At 43.5% G+C, this 21,779-nt stretch overlaps 1 protein-coding gene across 3 annotated transcripts in view; it reads left to right on the plus strand.

Annotated features, from left to right (window-relative positions):
* Window positions 1-21,779, plus strand: part of LOC129823679 (anion exchange protein 2-like) — a 63,441-nt gene that overhangs the window by 25,050 nt on the left and 16,612 nt on the right. For 2 of the 3 annotated variants that reach the window (XM_055882580.1, XM_055882579.1), the window contains exons 3-8: window positions 6,344-6,506; window positions 6,915-7,168; window positions 7,853-7,998; window positions 8,116-8,384; window positions 15,827-15,963; window positions 21,394-21,574. In XM_055882580.1, the coding sequence (XP_055738555.1) occupies window positions 6,344-6,506; window positions 6,915-7,168; window positions 7,853-7,998; window positions 8,116-8,384; window positions 15,827-15,963; window positions 21,394-21,574 (1,150 nt within the window). Of the gene's footprint in view, window positions 1-6,343; window positions 6,507-6,914; window positions 7,169-7,852; window positions 7,999-8,115; window positions 8,385-15,826; window positions 15,964-16,751; window positions 16,836-21,393; window positions 21,575-21,779 lie in introns of all 3 variants that reach the window. The other variant, XM_055882581.1, reaches the window with a different exon arrangement.

Below are 21,779 nucleotides of genomic sequence, written 5' to 3' on the forward strand. Positions count from 1 at the left end.
CAATGGGCACTGGACAAAAGTACTGCACTATATAGGATATAATGTGCCATTTGGGACTCCGGCTATGAATCTTATACGGGGTCATTATGTCACCGGACAAGGTCTACTTCCTGTCTGGACGGACTACTCTTGTCATGTGACCAGAGGCGTTCCAAAAAACTGCCCAAACGTAGCTTTTCCCTGCTACTTTAGATTGCCCTTTTTGTTGTAATGCTCGTCATGAGCAGCTAGCGTCCTTTCGCTACGTGACTGTGACAGATAGCTGATGCTACATGGACTTCCTGCTTGAAATCAAGGTGAGTGCCCTGTGGGCTGTTCCAGACAGCTGGATCAATGAGTTACTGGCTAACTGTTCAAAATTACTAGCAACTTATTATGTAAAAAAATATATAGACCAAAAAATGTACAAGGTACAATTGATTCGACAACCAATATCCAAATATAGCTTTCTTAATCAACCAGAAAATCAAGATTCATAACCCACAGGACACACACTGGTTGAATCAATGTTGTTTCCACGTCAGTTCAATCAAGTGACGTTGAACCAATGTGGAAAAGACGTTGAATTGACGTCCGAGCCCAGTGGGATGTGGCTGTTTATCAGAGTTAGCTGACTAACTTAATAATTCTATGGATGTAGCCATCGGGGTGAACAACGTTGATAGAGGCAACAATAACAGTGTTCTTTCATGAAATGATTTAACTGAAACGGTTTAATAAGTAACTTCTACAAATGATTGAATGGACTTGGCACACCATCAATTCCTGATCATATGTGGAGTGGAAAAGAAAAGATTCGACAAGAAAATCACCTTGAAAATATTATATTCAACACAGTTTTGATTTCATTCTATTAAATGATTTAATCATAGCACAATTATCTATTTGTCCAGACAAGCTGTACTGAGCCCGCAATGTGATGCCAAATTCCTGTTTATATAAAACATTGATTTGCTGTTTCCAGTGAAACATGTTGTTTCCAACCTTTAAAGCTCATACACAGTGGTCTAATCACTACGGACTGTAGTTTAGTGAGACTCAAGGTCTCCTCCCCTTCAAATGGATAACTGGATAACATACTGTAACTGGGCAAAACTGAACGTTTGTTTACAGCAACCTTCAAGATCTTCACAACACATTCATCTCAATCACGACCCAGCTAATATCACTCAATCAGTGTGAACATCACAGTAAAGACAAAAAATCAATTCTAAGAATAAGTATATCAGGATAGTTGAACGTGAAGATTACTACAACCCTTCTCAATCAAAAGGGGTTTCAGTACGTATTTATGTGGTTAACATTGTGTTACAAAAAATGATAACCCGGGAATTGGAATAACATCACGGATTGGATCCCAACACACCGCAGGGGGAGAAAAGGCCACGAAAGAATCAGACGCAGTTACATAACACCACAACAGACTCTTAAAACCACCTCCCAACACAGCGGGTCAAACCAAATGTCTCTGCCTTTGGTGGGAAAATGAACAGCAACACAGCCTAGAGTTTCAAATCTTAGTGAGCAAAGTAGCTGTTGACTATGGTTTTGATTCATAGGTACGTCAGGTATCTGGGGGGGGGGGGCAGATAGCCTACTAGTTAGAGCATTGGGCCAGTAACAGAAAGGTTGCTGGATTGAATCCCCGAGCTGACAAGTTAAAAATCTGCTGTTCTGTCCCTGAACAAGGCAGTTCACCCACTGTTACCCCAGTAGGCTGTCATTGTAAATAAGAATCTGTTCTTAACTGACTTGCCTAGTTAAATAAAGGTTAAATAAATAAAAAACATTAAAGAAATATGCATGTATTCACTAAGATACAAGTTGGGACAACTGTAGGTTACAATATACAACAAATGATGTAGATGCCAGCCAACCAGCGAAATCAAATATATCAAGTTATCACGTGACTGTAGTAGCAGTGCCTGCCTTCCATAAAGGATGGACTATTTATAATACAGAGACAATTCAATAGCAGGTCTCAGGAGGCCATTCCATTTCTATGCTAAATGTAACGCTACACAGCCATTCCTCAGTGTTATAGCTCTCTGGCTTTCTTTAAAACTCCTTCGGGATCGGTGTCCCGTCCAAGGGACGGTTGAGCTAACGTAGGCTAATGCGATTAGCATGAGGTTGTAAGTAATAAGAAAACCTCCCAGGACATAGACATATCGGATAGTGTCAGAAAGCTTAAATTCTTGTTAATCTAACTGCACTGTCCAATTTACAGTAGCTATTATATATAATACCATGATGTTGTTTGAGGAGATTGCACAATTTTGAACGTGAAAAGTTATTCATAAACAAACTAGGTACATTTGGGCAGTCTTGATACACATTTTTGAACAGAAATGCAATGGTTCATTGGATCAGTCTAAAACTTTGCACATACACTGCTGCCATCTAGTATCTGAATTGCAACTGGGCTGGAATAATACATTATGGCATTTCTCTTGCATTTCAAAGATGATGGGACAAAAAAATACAAAATAACCGTTTTTTTTATATTATCTTTTACCAGGTCTATTGTGTTATATTCTCCTACATTCCTTTCACATTTCCACAAACTTCAAAGTGTTTCCTTTCAAATAGTATCAAGAATATGCATATGCTTCCTTCAGGGCCTGAACTACAGGCAGTTAATGGGGCAGATCCAGCTAATATCATATCTACTTAACTGTAGAAGACAAGTCCATATCAGCTAATATCATATCTACTTAACCAACAGTGCAGTTCAAGAAGAATAAAACATTTACCATGTAGACTAAAATAAAAAGTAATAATAAAAAGTAACACAATAAGAATAACAATAACGAGGCTATATACAGGGGACACCGGTACCGAGTCAGTGTGCGAGGGTACAAGCTAGTTGAGGTAATCTGTACGTGTAGTTGGGGGCAAAGTGACCATGCATAGGTAACAAACAAGCAGCGAGTAGCAGCAGTGTACAAAAGGGATGTGTTTGCTCCATAAAAATAAATACATGTGGTAGTCACCTTACAGTCTGTGGCTTTAAATTGAGCCCCTAATAGTGTTGAAATATTTTTCTCGTCGATATTGTATGTAAAAAGAAGGTGTAGGTAAGGTGGGTGACTTTCAAGAGGAGAGTAGAAATTATCAAGCAAAACAAGAGATTAATCCGTGAGCTAGTATTCAACAGATTTAATAGGTTGTTTAAGCAAGAGTTTTTTGACCTCTATTGGAGTCAGGTGTTACTGATTTAAATTAAATGAGACACATTAGTGTGTGTGTGTGTGTGTGTGTGTGTGTGTGTGTGTGTGTGTGTGTGTGTGTGTGTGTGTGTGTGTGTGTGTGTGTGTGTGTGTGTGTGTGTGTGTGTGTGTGTGTACGCACTATGATGACTGTTTTTTAATCATTCTTGAGACACTTTTTCTATGTGTGTGCTGTAGTATAGTTGTACGATATTAAGATATTTACTTAAGTAGCACTAGTAATTAGGTCTCGTATGATTTGGACTGTTCACTTTTGTGACCTTTTCATAATTGACCTGTAGTATCACTCAGCTCTTTTAAGATTCCCCTGATGCAAGCATCTGAAATGATATTGCAAATGGAAATGTCAAGCTCTGAGCAGATGAAAAATGTGACTGTTGTCCCGTCCCTGAGGAGCTGTGTCATGAAACAAGATGGCTGCTTAATAGGGAACCTGAGGTTAATCCTTTGTGACGTAGAAACGTTTATTGTTGTGAGGATGTGGTCTGTTGATTTATCTTAGGACTCACTGCTCAGAGAGGGCATTGCCGAATCACAGGAAACAACTTTTACTTTCACTCACTGGGTACCTGCCCGAAGGCTGATATACTGTGTGTAGCTATGCTAGCATTAGCTCAATGGTACCATACCTTTTGCATTTGCGATTGTGGCTCTGGTTAGCATTAATATTACGATGACTAACCCTTGCATTTTGGGTATTTGTTTCTCCCCTATAGATTGTGCTATGAGTTTGAGACTATGTTTGATTAAGTCAAACTCGTATTAGCATAGATTGTGGCCTATTTGATAGAGGTTTTTTTTGTCCTGTATTCAAAAAATAAAAAAACCTTATGAAGGTAAAATGTCTAAACGACACCAACCTAAGTAACAAAAGGATGCAGGCTTGAGCTCAAACTAAGTGAACCAATGTCTCCTTGACTTTTCCCTTCCTTTTATCTAACCTCGTAGCCTTACCACAAAGAGACAAAACCTCAGAGACACTACTGTTTATGTAGCCATGGGGGTTGCGTTAACCCGAAGGAGGCTAGCCTTGGGCCTGTATTCATAAAGTTCTTCAAATTAGCTGATCTAGGATCATCTGTCCATGTAATATTATTTATTATGATCTAACAGGCAAAAACTCCTACTTTGCGAATATGAACCCTGGCATCGGCGGGGCAATATTTCCCCTGCTACCCAGAGGTGGGCCTCCTCTGAAAACAAACTCTGTTGGATGGACCAAAAGCATGCGAGCCACCAGTGAATCCTTGTGATAACATCCCCTAAGTTCTACCCTTATCGATTACATCCCACAGGCAGCAGGGGGCTGTAGCCTCCACCCTCAGCCCCGTTGTCAGAACATAAGTCAGTTTACTGTTCATGGGGGTGATCTGGTTCAGTTTCATAGCATTTCATAACATTTCAAACTGTTTGTTTGAATAGGGACAGATACAATTAAAACATTGACACATTGAATACACAATCAGCCGGAGATGCATTGCATCATGACCCTTTAAGCATATGCTAATGTGCATTGTTGTCTCTGAGATGAGAATGATAGGTTTGTATCTGGTCATCACTGTTTTCTTAAATAGTTTTCATGGAAATACTTAGTCTCATAATGATGCGGTTGACTTGTTAAGATCTTGATATTGTTTACAGGTTGGAAGTACAGTGCTTGGTTAAATACAGCCTATGAATTTTATATATATTATTTTAGTAGAGGGCAACGTTTTAAAAAATATTTTTATTTAACTTGGCATGTCAGTGGCAGACTTTGTTGTTTTGTTACCACTTTACCTGCATTTTATTTTATTTATATTTTTTTACCTTGATTTAACTAGGCAAGTCAGTTAAAAACTTCTTCAGGATGGGTGGGTCCCCGGCGGGATGGTTGAGCTAACGTAGGCTAATGTGATTAGCATGAGGTTGTAAGTAACACAAACATTTCCCAGGACATAGACATATCTGATATTGGCAGAAAGCTTAAATTCTTGTTAATCTAACTGCACTGTCCAATTTCCAGTAGCTATTACAGTGAAAGAATACCATGCTATTGTTTGAGGAGAGTACACCGTTTTGAACATGAAAAGTTATTAATAAACAAATTAGCCACATTTGGGCAGACTTGATACAAAATTTTGAACAGAAATGCAATGGTTCATTGGATCAGGCTAAAACTTTGCACATACACCGCTGCCATCTAGTGGCCAATCTAAATTGCACCTGTGCCGGAATAATACATTACGGCCTTTCTCTTGATTTCAAAGATGATGGTACAAAAAAACATTAAAAAGTTTGGTTTTTTCTTTGTATTATCTTTTACCAGATCTAATGTGTTATATTCTCCTACATTCCTTTCACATTTCCACAAACTTCAAAGTATTTCCTTTCAAATGGTACCAAGAAAATGCATATCCTTGCTTCAGTGCCTGAGCTACAGGCAGTTAGATTTGGGTATGTCATTTTAGGCGAAAATTGAAAAAAAAGCCCATGTGTGTTTTAATATATAGGAAATTTAGGAGTGTATCTATGGATGATATGTCTTTGTTGGTACTATAAGTTTGATACAGCAATGGCCCTGGTACAATATGTATATATATATATAAATATATATATATATATATATATATATTGCAATGAAATTCAGTACTTGAAGTAGTATCAAGTCAGTCACCTGGCATGTACCAGTGACTTTGTCTCCCCCTAGTGGTGTCTATGATGTCATGCACTTTGCACTTCCATGTCTACCAATCATATCCTCTAGCCTTAAAACTTAATTCTGGACCTCGAAGCCAGTTCCACTGAATTTTTTTCATGGTTCCCCTCTAATCAGGGACTGATTTATACCTGGGACAGCAGGTGTGTGCAATTAATTATCAGGTAGAACAGAAAACCAGCAGGCTCCAGACCTCATAGGGTAAATTTGAATACCCCGGCTCTATAGCATAGCACATGAGCAGTTTAATGACGATGCACATTTACTGTTAGCAATTATGCAATTGGCATGCCTTTTCTTGAATGTCCTAACAAAAAGTTGCTCTAGATGTAATGTAATGTAATTGTAAATCCGTGCTGAAATCATCACTAACCTCTATCCACCCATACCCTCCTCCCCCCACCGCCGCTAGCCGGTCCAGCCGCCGCCCTCTCCTCGGCGGATTGACGATGACGAGGACGAAGAGCGGGACCTGAACAAGACCCTGGGAGTGCAGCGGTTCCAGCAGATCCTCCACCCGCCGGCCCGTGGACCACCAGAGAAGCACCGGGCCTATAACGAGGAGGACTTTGAGTGTGAGCCACCCACCACTGATTTAGCCTAGTTACCTTTCACATCGATTCAATCACTGTTTCATGCAGTGACCATGTAGGGCTATGTAATTACATTGTGTTTGAAAATAACCTGCATAGACAGAGACAAATGTGGCAAATGTGTGTTCGCTTAATATGCACATCCCTGCCAGTTAAATACCATAGGACTTGGATAGGGAGCCATCTTCTCTACCCTGTGGAAATGACCACACTACTGTGGATTCTGTTTGTCTTTACTACGTTGACCCTGTGGAAATGACCACGCTACTGTGGATTCTGTTTGTCTTTACTACGTTGAACCCTGTGGAAATGACCACGCTACTGTGGATTCTGTTTGTCTTCACTTCCTTGTTTGCGTTTGACATCAGTCATATCGATCAATGTCTCCAGACCACCGCCACTCCTCTCATCACATCCACCACCCGCTGTCCAAACTTCCCCCGGAGGGGAAGAAGAAGAAGAGCAACAAGAGGAAGAAGGGAACGGGACGGAGAAGAGGATCTGGGGCCGGAGGAGCTCCCACCATAGAGGAGGACGAGGAGGAAGAGGATGTGGAGGAAGAGTCCTACAGCCAGTACGATGGAGAGGGAGGGCAGACCACCACACCTGATACAGACATGGACACACAAAACGAGGATGTGCAGGTGGAGTCACAAGCTTATAATGGTTTATACAGTACAAAGGGTATACACACCATACATACTATAAAACACGCACACACACACACACTATAAGACACACACGCACCCTATAACACACACACACACACACACACACACACACACATACACACACACACACACACACACACACACACACACACACACACACACACACACTATAACACACACACACACACACACACACACAAACACACACACACACACACACACACACACACACACACACACACACACACACACACACACACACACACACACTATAAGACACACACACACACACACACTATAAGACACGCACACAGACACTCACACACTATAAGACATGCACACACACACACACACACTATAATACACACACACACTATAAGACACGCACACACACGCACATGCACACACTATAAGACACACACATACACTATAAGACACGCGCACACACATACACACACACTATAAGACACGCGCACACACACACACGCACACACACACTATAAGACACGCGCACACACACACACACACACTATAAGACATGCACACACACACACACACTATAATACACACACACACTATTATACACGTACACTCAGCTCCTTTCCTTTTGAATAGGTCGTCTTCTTCCTCATTGACCCTAGTCTGTCCTTTCTGTAGTTCTTTGTGTCTGAGGATGACTGTGCCAGTGCCACTCCTACTCCCACGCCAAGCCAGCCTGGCAGTGCCAGCTTTCCCAGACGCCTCACCATCGTACCCGAGACTGCCCTGGGCACCGACCTGCCAGAGGACGCCACACCTACTGAGTGAGCAACACACACATGCACAGACTGATATAGCAATACAAACATTAATACGAATTCACACAGAGCCTCTGTCTGTATATCTGTCTGTCTCTCTGCATGTCATTGCCATGGTACCAGTAAGCCAGTGGATTCGGTGTCGGCCCCTCACAAAGGGAGGAACGGCCTGTCCTCCGGCCCCTCCCGGGAGTCCCCCAGCCCCTCCACATTGGGTTCCATACCTCCCTCCTCCAGAGCCCCGCCCCCTGGTGGTAGCCGCAGCTACGACCTGCAGGAGCGCCGGCGCTCGGGCAACATGACGTGTGGGCTGCAGGAGCATCACCAGCGCCAGGCCACTGACGAAAGCGAGGCACAGATGCTGGGGTCCGCCGACCTGGATGGGATCAAAAGTAAGTACCAATCAGTCAGTCAGTCAATCAAGTAATCAATCACTTTTTTCCGACCTTGAACCGACCTTGAACCGACCTTGATTTCAATGACTACACAGAGGGATGATTCCCATTTCACTGTGACATCATATAAGGATTTAATGACTAAACTATTAACTTTGGTTCTTTAACATGTTTTAATAACTAAACTATTACCTTTGGTACCTGTGAAATGTTTTAATGACTAAACTATTAACCTTGGTTCTGTGACATCATTTCAATGACGAAACAGGGGATTCATTTTACTATTACTACGACACCATTGCAGCACCATTTTAATGACTTTACAGGAGACTAATGTTATACATTACTGTGACATCATTGTAGCATTATTTCCATGACTTCACCTGGGATTAACTTTGATATTACTGTGACATCATAGCAGATCTTCCATGAAAACACAATGGGATTAACTTTGATATAACTTCAGATTTTACCATGACATCACTTTAGCATCCCTACATATGGCTATCATCATTATGACAATTTTTTCATTTCTGATAACACTTTACTGTGACATCATTATATGGCATTAATATGAGACCATGCAAGCAAATTACAAATTATTTTTGATATACAGTGCCTAGCGAAAGTCTACACATCTATTGCAGAATTTTGGAAAATGGATTACATCTTTTTTTTATGTAATCCACAACCTACTCCACATTTTCAAAGGGAAAGAAAATTATAGAAAGTTCAAAAAATATATAAAAAAATAACCTGAAGATGTTAATACGTGGTACCTTTGGCATTACAGCTGTGAATCATTTTGAATAATATTCTACCAACTTTGTCCTACAACACAACTATGGGGCGTCGTACTCTCGCAAATCACGCCTGACACGGCCAATGAAATACGCGCCTCGCTGAAAGTCACGCCTTCCACAGGTGATAACTCTGAGGCTCGGATTAATTCCTTCCAATTCTTCAGCTCTTCACCTCGAACGATTCATACCACAAAACAAAAACAATTGTGCCAACTAAACTGTCACTTTGTCGTAGAGCGTGCTCACCCCCTGAATGTTGTGTGCTGGAGTTTGCATTTGTTTTGCTAGTTTCCTAACTACAAACCAATTACTTATTCTTTGGATTGGAGGCCTGGCTGTAGCAATGAGTCAGATGGCTAACGCGACCGAATGACAAAGGCTAACAAGCCAGGTTTGGATTCATGACCCAGATAAATAAAAAGATACCCACGATTGTTGTTTTGAATGTCTCGGCTCGGTGCATGCTCTGGCTGCCTTCGCTCTAATCAGTTTGTATGTGGGAATGACGGTGTCAGTAACAGTGGCTTGCCTGCGGCTGGCACTGTTCTTCTAGTGTCCGGCGTAGGTTCTCTTGACAATTGTGTAGCATTCTTGAGGGGGTTGGTGTTTCCGATAGTGACCTCCTCTCTCTCTGAGTTGTGGGATGCGGAGATGGATTGGGTCTTTGGTCGGGGCAAATGTCTTGTCTGCCTGGGCGGTAGTTGCCCCCGCTCATCCCGGCTTTCTCCCGGCGTTATAGCAACTCCATTCCTATTTCCAGTTCCTGGAGTTGGAGGGAATGGAGGAAGCGAGGCTTGTGTGTACTTCTGATGAGGAAGAATACCCCAAACTCCAGAGTGAGGGGCCTTAGCATAGGTCTGAGCGATTAATCAAATTTCAATCAAATTTATTTATAAAGCCCTTCTTACATCAGCTGATGTCACAAAGTGCTGTACAGAAACCCAGCCTAAAACACCAAACAGCAAGCAATGCAGGTGTAGAAGCACGGCGGCTAGGGAAAACTCCCTAGAAAGGCCAGAACCTAGGAAGAAACCTAGAGAGGACCCAGGCTATGAGGGGTGGCCAGTCCTCTTCTGGCTGTGGCGGGTGGAGATCATAACAGAACATGGCCAAGATGTTCAAATGTTCATAGATGACCAGCAGGGTCAAATAATAATAATCACAGTGGTTGTCGAGGGTGCAACAGGTCAGCACCTCAGGAGTAAATGTCAGTTGGCTTTTCATAGCCAATCATTCAGAGTATCTCTACCACTCCTGCTGTCTCTAGAGAGTTGAAAACAGCAGGTCTGGGACAGGTAGCACATCCGGTGAACAGGTCAGGGTTCCATAGAAGCAGGCAGAACAGTTGTAACTGGAGCAGCAGCACGGCCAGGTGGACTGGGGCAGGCAAGGAGTCATCAGGCCAGGTAGTCCTGAGGCATGGTCCTAGGGCTCAGGTCCTCTGAGAGAGAGAAAGAGAGAAAGAGAGAGAGAATTAGAAATAGCATACTTAAATTCACACAGGACACTGGATAAGACAGGAGACATGCTCCAGATATAACAGACTGACCCTAGCCCCCCGACACATAAACTACTGCAGCATAAATACTGGAGGCTGAGACAGGAGGGGTCAGGAGACACTGTGGCCCCATCCAACAATACCCCCGGACAGGGCCAAACAGGCAGGATATAACCCCTCCCACTTTTCAGCGATCAGTGCGTCCCTCCACAAAAACATTACTGTGACAACAGTTCCCCCACGTTTGGTTACTGCTAAACGGGATACCATGTCAGCCATTGCCAGAGCCCCTTGTGCACATAAGGGGGCTTCATGCAGGCTATACAGTCTTGTGGAAGCACTACGTATGTTGAACGCTTGTCCATGTTTAAACCCCTAGAGTTGATTGACACAATTGAAGTAACATAATTTTAAAAATCGCATCAGAATCCCTCAGTTTAAGCTAGAGATATGTTTTTCAATCCACCACATCCGCCAATATCGCACTTCTACATCTGCGGTGAAAGGTGGCAGAGCTATGAAAAGCTGTCTGTCAAGTTGCTAGCTGTGCCACTAGAGATCCTGGTTCGAGTCCAAGCTCTGTCGCAGCCGGCCGCGACTGGGATACCCATGGGGCGGCGCACAATTGGCCCAGCGTCGTCCGGGTTAGGGGAGGGTTTGGCCGGCACGGATGTCCTTGTCCCATCGCGCTCTAGCGACTCCTGTGGGGGCCCGGGTGCATGCACGCTGACACGGTCGCCAGATGGACAGTGTTTCCTCTGACACATTGGTGTGGCTGGCTTCCGGGTTAAGTGGGCATTGTGTCAAGGATCAGTGCAGCTTGGTTGGGTTGTGTTTCGGAGGACGCATGGCTTTCGCCCTTTGCCATTCCCAAGTCCGTACGGGAGTTGCAGCAATGAGACAAGACTGTAACTACCAATTGGATAGCACGAAATTGGGGAGAAAAAGAGGTAAAAGTAATTTTAAAAAACAGACCATGAAACATCCCGGAAATCGTTCTACAAACTATTATGACCACTCTATGGACAACGGGAGACTCTCACGAACACGATTCCTTTGTTTTCGGGCACCAAAGCTCCAACGCCTGCCACTTAAACGCATACAGCCCTCCTTGATTATCCTCGGCCAGAGTTTTGGGGTCTGTGGTCTTGGCTACTATTCGTCTGCAACGGCGTATGCATTTAAGCGGCAGGCGTTGGAGTTTTGATGCCATAATAAAATAATTTATAAAGGAATAATAAAGTAATCCTTTTCAGAGTGCTCTGGGGAACATTTGAATGTTCCTACAGGAGCAAGGTTATTCATTCTCCACTTTGAAAGTGTATATGGTGTCTATGTCAGTGCGTCATGTAGGAATTGATGGCTTGTGACCTGGCGGTGAGGTTCCTAAAAGGGTGTGCGCTGTCCTCAGACTTGTTCTAGACCTATCGCGCTCCCACTTTGGATATTAGCTTTGCTTTTGGATGCTCTGTGTGAAGCCCCTTTGAACCATTGGAGTCTGTGGATCTGAAGATCCTCTCCTACAACAAAAGAAACTCCTCGCTCGTGGCTTTGGCCTCGGCTAAACACGTTGGGGATCTCCACCCGTTATCCATACACCCTTCCTGTATGTTGTGTCCTACATTTACATTTTTTACATTTAAGTCATTTAGCAGACGCTCTTATCCAGAGCGACTTACAAATTGGTGCATTCACCTTATGACATCCAGTGGAACAGCCACTTTACAATAGTGCATCTAAATGCCGGCCTTTGTTCCATTGGTCATGACTATGTCCTATAGGTCTCGAGCTTTGAGCTATTGCCCATTTCGCCTCCTCCATTTGCTTCTGAGAATCAATGGCGGTTACATGCCCTGTGTCCAGTACGAGCTTTACACGCTTACATTAAGCGGACCTGGGATATCTGGTTAAGTGACCAGCTTCTTGTCTGTTTTATTAATCCAGCTTGAAGGCAGGGCACTCTCTAAGCAGCGTCTATCCCACTGAATTATGGGAGCTATCTTCCTGGCATATAGCAGAAATAGGTAAGGGTTAACTAACGGTGTACTCCCCCACTCCACCAGGGGTCCGGCAGCGTCTTGGGCTGTTATGGAAAGGGTTAACAGTAGGGGATATTTGTTCTGTGCGCAACTTCACACTTTTTTGAGAGGTTTCATCGCTTGGATGTCACTGTTCCCAGTGTAGCCCACACAGCGTGTTTATAGCTGGGACAGGATCAGGGTCATTAGGCTGCACGCGGTGTGCACAACACCCAGACTACAGCATCTTGCGAGGTGGAGGTCTGGGTGGTCTGCCATGGGCCGTTTTCATTTGGTATTTGTTGGGGCCAGATTTTAATTTCCCCCGTAGTTGTGTTGTACCCGAGAGTACTGACTGAATTGGAACGTAACGTTACGACTATAACTACTTTTCCCTGAAGGAAACGAGGCACCTCGCCGCCCAGTTTTGGTCTCTCGGTGAAGAGCGATACTGATATAAAGGAATGAATCCGTGCCACGGGGTTATCGCCTGTGGAAAGAGCCTTGTCAGGCCTGATTTTGAGTTCTTCAATCGAAGCAGAGAAAGAACGACTTCTCCATAGTTGTGTTGTATCTCGGTTCCCTCCGGGGAACAGTAGTCATAAAGTTACGTTTATTCACCAGAGTGATGTCCTATTTTTGTTCATCAAATATAACCTTAAAATCTGTGTGGTAATTCGGTGGCAAATTAAGGTTGCAATTAAGATCAGCAAAAAGTACATTTATTTGCCGTGTTGTCTTGCAATGTCACTTGTTGCTAACCGAATGGATGATATGGAGTGGATTATTTAACACAGGCTTGCTTCTTTTCACTTTGTCATACAGGCCAATATCAAGTTTATTTTATTTTATATAGCCCTTCGTACATCAGCTAATATCTCGAAGTGCTGTACAGAAACCCAGCCAGAAACCCCAAACAGCAAGCAATGCAGGTGTAGAAGCACAGTGGCTAGGAAAACTCCCTAGAAAGGCCAAAACTTAGGAAGAAACCTAGAGAGGAACCAGGCCACAATAATGTGGAGTAAATGCGATGTTGTTGATCCCTTTGTATTTTCAAGTATTGTGGTGGCAGCATCATGTTATGGGTATGCTTGTCACCATCAGGGACTTGGGAGTTTGTCCGTATCAAAATAAATTTGAAAATAAGCAAAGCCCAGGTAAAAAGTTAGAGGAAAACCTGCCATAGTCTTCTGAAAACCCTGGGATAGAGTTAATTTTTTTTCTGTGGGCCAATTACTCAACGTTTTATACCAAAGATACACCATAATGGCTTTCCAAGAGGTGCTGAGTGGTCCACTCTGTTTTTACTGAAATGTGCTTGAAAACAGAAACAAGGTTTTAATATTGTTGTCCATCAATGATTCCCAACCAAATTTACTGAGCGTCAGCAATTTTGACAAAAGCAATGGATGTATGTTGCCCTAAGAGTTGTGCAAGGTTGGAAGAATATTCTTCAAATTATTAACAGCTATAATGGCTGCCAAATGGGCTTCCACCAGGTATTAACTCTGGGGTGTGAAGACATACACAATCAATACATCTTCACTTAATTCATTTAAAAAATGTTCTATACATTTTCTTTCACTTTGAAAATGTAGAGTAGGTTGTGTAGATCGGTGGGGGAAAATCAAATTTAATCACATTTTTTAAATTTAGTTTTAAGGCAGCTAAATGTGAAGACTGTGCAAGGGGTGTATAGACTTTCACTAGCAACTGTATCTATGTCATTATTTAGACATTTACATTTATTTATTTTTTTACCTTTATTTAACATGGTGGAATTACTCAGATTTTAACCTATTAATTTATTAGATATCTCGTAAACATCACTTTGGCTGTATGTTAAGGTATTTGTCAGTAACTTTAATGGACAACTCATCCAAATGATATCACCTCTAGGGAAAATGAAAGAAACTGAAATAAAGCTTTGACCAATAAATGTTTTTATGTCTGTCCTTACCCTGATGAAAAGCTTACAAAACCCTAATATTTAGAGACAAAAAGCCTATTCTCCACAGTCAATTTGCATTTGTTATCTTAAATCTGAGCCCAATATGGAATTGATTGTTCTGTGTACAGGCAAACAAGGCTGTCCATCCCACTGTGCACCGTCGGAATGTGAGCATTTTCAAAGAGCACAAAGCTGCCCACCACTGTACTACTTTCCCAGTTTTGCATTGTTTGGTTCATGTTCAGATAAAAGTCTGTGTGTGTGTGTGTGTGGTGTGCGTGTGCGTGTGTGTGTGATGTGTGCTCATCCGTCATTCTTTGGAAAACAATCATTCATTTTGCCCCAAAGTGAAGCAAGGTTTGTTGCTGTGTTCTGAAAGTCAAAAGGTTACAACTGCGCCCTTTCTTTGTGTCAGAGGAAAGATTTTTGTAAGTATCCATGATATAATATACAATTCAATTATTATGAGATTGTTATCATTTATAATACTATATGTTTGATTATCTTTTCTTTGGGTTTGACTGCCTGTTTAAAGTTCTTGCGTTTATTTGCAGGTTTGTAATTCAGATCTACTGATCTAAATGGTTAGTCGTGATGTTAGTTTGATAGCCACGAATCTGCCTCTATTTGAGCTATGAGAAGTGAGTAAAAAAAAAACAATAAGTCGGCTAGTTAATAAGGGTGGAGTTGGTCTTGATTCACTAGTCTCACACACCATGAGTCCTTGGAAAGCTTTCCTATTGTTAAAAGCCAATCCTGAAATGTTGTTTTCACGAAAAGTACTCCCGTGGGAATCTGAGTGTGTTCTCACCGGGATTGTTAAAACACACTGCAGCGGGCAAAACTAGCTGCAAATGACGTTAATCTGATGTCTTTTGTGACGTGATGGTCATTTGTATTCTGATAGTAAAAAAAAAAAGGATGTTTTTAAGACATAATTTTAGTGACCAGAAAATTACATCTTTAACTGTTTGTAATCTGGTCAGATAACATCCAAAATATGACGTCTTTCTCAGACAGTTTGATGTTGTCATTAAAAAAAAAAATATTTGTCTGATCTGATGACTTAACAAACAGAAAATCAGTTTGGGACCAGAAAATGACTATCTCTCTATTTTTCTCTTTCCATCTCTCTTTCTCACTGTCCCCACTCCCCATGTCCCCTTTAGGCCACAGGTTCGAGGATGTGCCTGCGGTTCGCCGTCACCTGGTCAGGAAGAGCAACAAGGGTCAGGTGGTACACATCAACAAGGACCACAAGGAGCCTAGTGCCCGCAGCCGCAAGTTGGATCGTACCCCACATGAGGTGGGTACTAGGGGGGTGGGGGGGGGGGACTGGTTTATATGGCCCAATTCCACATTTCTTTCCTTGCTTGAACATCCATTTGGTAGACACGGTGGCAGTATTTGTTGTTTTGCTACCACTTTACCTGCATTTTTTATTTAACCTGGCAATTCAGTTAAGAACAAATTCTTATTTACAATGACTGCCTACCCCGGCCAAATCCTAACCCGGATGATGCTGGGACAATTGTGCGCCGTCCTATGGGACTCCAAATCACACCCGGTTGTGAAACAGCCTGGAATCGAACCAGGGTCTGTAGTGACACCTCTAGAATTGAGATGCAGAGTCTTAGGTCCATCAAGTAGACTTATATGACACTGTCATATGCTATTACACGTTGATTCGACCCCCTACTGCGATGTAGGCCAGTAGATTTACTGCTGGTTACAAGTAACAGGCACTGACGTGTGAGTAGCACATGTCAAGTCGTTATTATGATGAGAGTTTGGTTTTAAGAAGTAAATGTGTCACCTGTACTTCAACTCCCTGCTTTGGTACATAGGTCAGTTAGAGAAAGGTGGGAGAGAAAGACAGAGACGTTAGAAATGAATGAAGGGACAACTTTCACACGCCACAAGAAAAAAGAGGAGAGGTAACACGACACAAGGGGGCTCTAAGAGGTAAGCCAGGGAGTTAAGTTTGTTGTATTAGGGTAACCAGGTAAAGTTCACTCTCTTCTGTGTCTGTGTGTGTGTAAGGTAAGGCTGCTCTGTCAGATTTGTCAGTATCTCTGCTTCTCGCTCAGCCAGGCAGTGGTTGTGTATCGATCCACATCTCTGTTGGACAGAATGGTTCGCTTGGAGTTCGTGGGTCGTATGGCACGGCACCAGAAGGTAGGGTGGTTTTGGACTAGCACAACACGGTTTTAGCCTAGGTCACTGTGGACTTGTCGTATTAGCCTGCAGATAGAAGTTTAAGTAACTGTGCAGTCAAAATCTAACACCATGCCTATACAGCATGGTGTGTTTGTAAGGGGGAAACCTAGTCAGTTGTACAACTGAATGCATTCAACTGAAATGTGTCTTAAGCATTTAACCTGGGGGCTGCCATAATCAACATCTTCAGCCGTTAACTGCCTTGCTCAGGGACAGAACAACACATTTTAACTTTGTCAGCTCAGGGATTTGATCCAGCAACCTTCTGGTTACTGACCCAATGCTCTAACCACTAAGCTATCTGTAGAGAGTTGATGTATGCTGAATACATGTCCTAATATCTTCGTGCACCTGTCCTAAGTTCATTGGAACATAGTCTGGTTGATACAACACTTATTTTGGATAGGGAAACTTCAGGATTCACAGCAATAACGATAGAAATGCAAGTGTAGTCTAATGTGCACATTTTTTGGGGGGGTTATGTTACACATGAGTAGGAAGTCACCTAAAATGGGAAAATGGGTGTGTGTGTGTGATTCTCGTTGTGCCAATTTTGAATTATAAAAGCCTGTTATATTAAATGATGTGCCCTTTAATATAAAGCACATGGACGTTTAAAAAAAAAAATCTGATTTCCCAAGTGGCGCAGCGGTTTGAAGGCACTGTATCTCAGTGCAAGAGGCGTCACTGAAGTCCCTGGTTTGAATCCAGGCTGTATCACATCTGGCAGTGATTGGGAGTCCCATAGGGCGGCGCACAATTGGCCCCAGCGTCTTCTGGGTTTGGCCGGGGTAGGCTGTCATTGTAAATAAGAATTTGTTCTTAACTGACTTGCCTAGTATATATAAAGGTTCAATTAAAATAAATAAATAAAGACTTGCCAAAAATCTTCATTTTGACATGTCCCTCGTCATGTTTTTCTGATTTTAACCTCCTTAAGCCCAACATTTCTCCTAAGTTTGCACCATCATTGTAAAACCCTAGTTATTTTTGTTGCTTTGACAAAGTCCTTTCTAAAGATGATCATTTATTTCATGTGATTAGTAATTAATTTACATCTGTCCGTAATTTTAAGGTCGATCTTGTTACGCAAACATTCGTTTTAATATGGTAAAACTATTATTTTATTATTATTATTTTTTTTTACATATAATAGTCAAATAATAGTGTAAAAGCAGGTGAGCTGCTTCTTCTGTACTCTTTTTTTGCCATTTTCTGGTGTTTTGTGGTGGAAAACGGCATCGAGCATTACACGGCAACCCTGTTACCCATAGATAGATAAGCTAGAAATGTTGTAACAATTAAAAACTCTATATATATATATATATATATATATATATATATATATATATATATATATATATATATATATATATATATATATATATATATATATATATATATATATATATATATATACATACATACATACATATTTAAGTCATTTAGCAGACGCTCTTATCCAGAGCGACTTAGAAATTGGAAAGTTCATACATATTCATCCTGGTCCCCCCATGGGAATTGAACCCACAACCCTGGCGTTGCAAGCGCCATGCTCTACCAACTGAGCCACACGGGACCAGGAAACTGGGAAAAACTGTTATTTAAAATTTAGTGAAGCTTGCATTCAGTTGCCCCTTCTTGAAATGGGGAAAATATGTTTTTATGAAGTTGAACATGTGCTCTTTATGACAGATTGTTAAAATCAATTTAAGATTTTTTTTATTATACTACCTAAAAATGCACTCTATTGGTGGAATGACCCATATGACTGCATGCAGAAAACCCTCTCACAGACCTTCTCACAGGCTCTCAACTTGATATACTTGATGACCTGCTGATGAGCCATCAAAGGTTTTCCATTGTATTCAAACTGTTTAGGTAGGTAGACTCCCAGAAGGGGTCCAGAACATTCATACCTGACCCAATGGACAATCAGCAAGCAGTTGTCTGGACTTCACAGAGTTGTGGAAGTGATCAGAAAAGTCAACATTTACACAGTTGCAATGTTTTATAAAACCAATATATATCAATATATATTTTCCAAATCGGTGCCCATGACAAATAAAAAACCATTCTATTGTATAATGATAATAACAATGAATAATAATAATTAATTACAATTGAAAGCATTTTTCATTATACAGAATAATCTCAAAGTGCATAAAATAAAAGTTTTTGACAAAGAACAACGTTGACGGTACACGTGACAAGGGCACCAAGGAGCACAAATATCAACAGAAAGCCTTCCTAAGCCCTCTGTGGTGCCTTCAGGTGGTCCGGGAGGGCATTCCAGAGGTTAGGGGGGGGGGGGTGGGTTGAGCTGAAAACCCAATCCCTTGAAGAGCGGAGCTTGGTCCTGGGGGCGTGGAGGAGCAGGTTATTGCTTGATCTGACGGTGGGGTTATGGAGGGAGAGCAGTTCTTTGAGATAAGGAGGGGCATTGCCACGAATACACTGCAAAGTCAACAGGAGGGGTTTGAATTCATTCCTGAATGAGACAGGGAGCCAGTGCAGAGATACCAGGATGGGTGTCACTCTCACCAGGATTCTGGCAGGGCTGTTCTGGATGTATTGGAGCCTCTGGAGACACCTGCCAGGGTTCTCGATGAAGAGGGTGTCGCAGTAGTCCAAGGGGGAGCATGTACAGAACAAACAGGATGGGGTCCAAGAACAGATCCTTGTGGGGCACTGCAGGTGACGTGGTGGGAGCGGGACTTGGACCCACCTAACGACCCATACTCAGTCCTGTCTAAGAGGTAGGAGTGGAACCAGCTCAGAGCTGGTCCAGATAGTCTGTTGTGTCCCGGAGGCGCTTCAGGAGGATGGGATGGTCGACAGTGTCAAACGCTGCGCTCATGTCCAGGAGGATGGGATGGTCGACAGTGTCAAACGCTGCGCTCATGTCCAGGAGGATGGGATGGTCGACAGTGTCAAATGCTGCGCTCATGTCCAGGAGGATGGGATGGTCGACAGTGTCAAACGCTGCGCTCATGTCCAGGAGGATGGGATGGTCGACAGTGTCAAACGCTGCGCTCATGTCCAGGAGGATGGGATGGTCGACAGTGTCAAACGCTGCGCTCATGTCCAGGAGGATGGGATGGTCGACAGTGTCAAACGCTGCGCTCATGTCCAGGAGGATGGGATGGTCGACAGTGTCAAACGCTGCGCTCATGTCCAGGAGGATGGGATGGTCGACAGTGTCAAACGCTGCGCTCATGTCCAGGAGGATGGGATGGTCGACAGTGTCAAACGCTGCGCTCATGTCCAGGAGGATGGGATGGTCGACAGTGTCAAACGCTGCGCTCATGTCCAGGAGGATGGGATGGTCGACAGTGTCAAACGCTGCGCTCATGTCCAGGAGGATGGGATGGTCGACAGTGTCAAACGCTGCGCTCATGTCCAGGAGGATGGGATGGTCGACAGTGTCAAACGCTGCGCTCATGTTCAGGAGGATGGGATGGTCGACAGTGTCAAACGCTGCGCTCATGTCCAGGAGGATGGGATGGTCGACAGTGTCAAACGCTGCGCTCATGTCCAGGAGGATGGGATGGTCGACAGTGTCAAACGCTGCGCTCATGTCCAGGAGGATGGGATGGTCGACAGTGTCAAACGCTGCGCTCATGTCCAGGAGGATGGGATGGTCGACAGTGTCAAACGCTGCGCTCATGTCCAGGAGGATGGGATGGTCGACAGTGTCAAACGCTGCGCTCATGTCCAGGAGGATGGGATGGTCGACAGTGTCAAACGCTGCGCTCATGTCCAGGAGGATGGGATGGTCGACAGTGTCAAACGCTGCGCTCATGTCCAGGAGGATGGGATGGTCGACAGTGTCAAACGCTGCGCTCATGTCCAGGAGGATGGGATGGTCGACAGTGTCAAACGCTGCGCTCATGTCCAGGAGGATGGGATGGTCGACAGTGTCAAACGCTGCGCTCATGTCCAGGAGGATGGGATGGTCGACAGTGTCAAACGCTGCGCTCATGTCCAGGAGGATGGGATGGTCGACAGTGTCAAACGCTGCGCTCATGTCCAGGAGGATGGGATGGTCGACAGTGTCAAACGCTGCGCTCATGTCCAGGAGGATCAGAGGACAGGGAGAGCCGCCATCAGCAGGTCGTTGGTGACCCTGAGTAGGGCCTGTTTCAGTGCTGTAGGCCGGCTGGAAACCTGAATGGAACTTCAGAAATTGGTTGTTCTGATTGAGAGCTGCACAGCAACCACTTTTTCCAACACTTTGGAGAGGAAGAGAAGATTAGATATTTGCCTGTAATTAGCCAGCACTTCCGGGTCCAGGGTGGGCTTCTTCAGAAGAGGGCTGATAACAGCGGTCTTAAATGCAGGTGGGACACTGCCAGATTGGAGGGAGTGGTTATCAATCTGGGTTGCTAGAGGGCTGAGTGCAGAGGTGCATGATTGGAGCAGGGCTGTTGGAACAGGATCCAAGTTACAAGAGGAGGTTTTCATTATGGAGATAGTTTTATATATTTTATTGTATGTGTGACCTCTCTTCCAGGTGTTTGTAGAGCTAAACGAGCTGGTGATGGATAAGAACCAGGAGTTGCAGTGGCGGGAGACGGCTCGCTGGATCAAGTTTGAGGAAGACGTGGAGGAGGAAACGGACCGTTGGGGAAAACCCCACGTCGCCTCGCTCTCCTTCCGTAGTCTCCTGGAGCTCCGAAAGACCATCTCCCACGGTGAGAGAAAGAGGGGAGAGTGAGGGAACAAAGGGAGGGAAGGTAGGATGAGTGAGGAATAGAAGGGGGAGGAGGGAGAGAAGGAGTTGGGAATAGAAGGTGTGGGAGAAGGAGTTGGGAATAGAAGGGGGGGGGGTTGGGAAAGGAGAGGAGAGGGTGAAAGAGAGAGGTGAGAGGGGGAGGTAGAAAAAGTACATATGAAGAT

The sequence above is a fragment of the Salvelinus fontinalis genome, chromosome 26, assembly GCF_029448725.1.
Source record: "Salvelinus fontinalis isolate EN_2023a chromosome 26, ASM2944872v1, whole genome shotgun sequence".
In the NCBI taxonomy this organism is placed as follows: Eukaryota; Metazoa; Chordata; class Actinopteri; order Salmoniformes; family Salmonidae; genus Salvelinus; species Salvelinus fontinalis.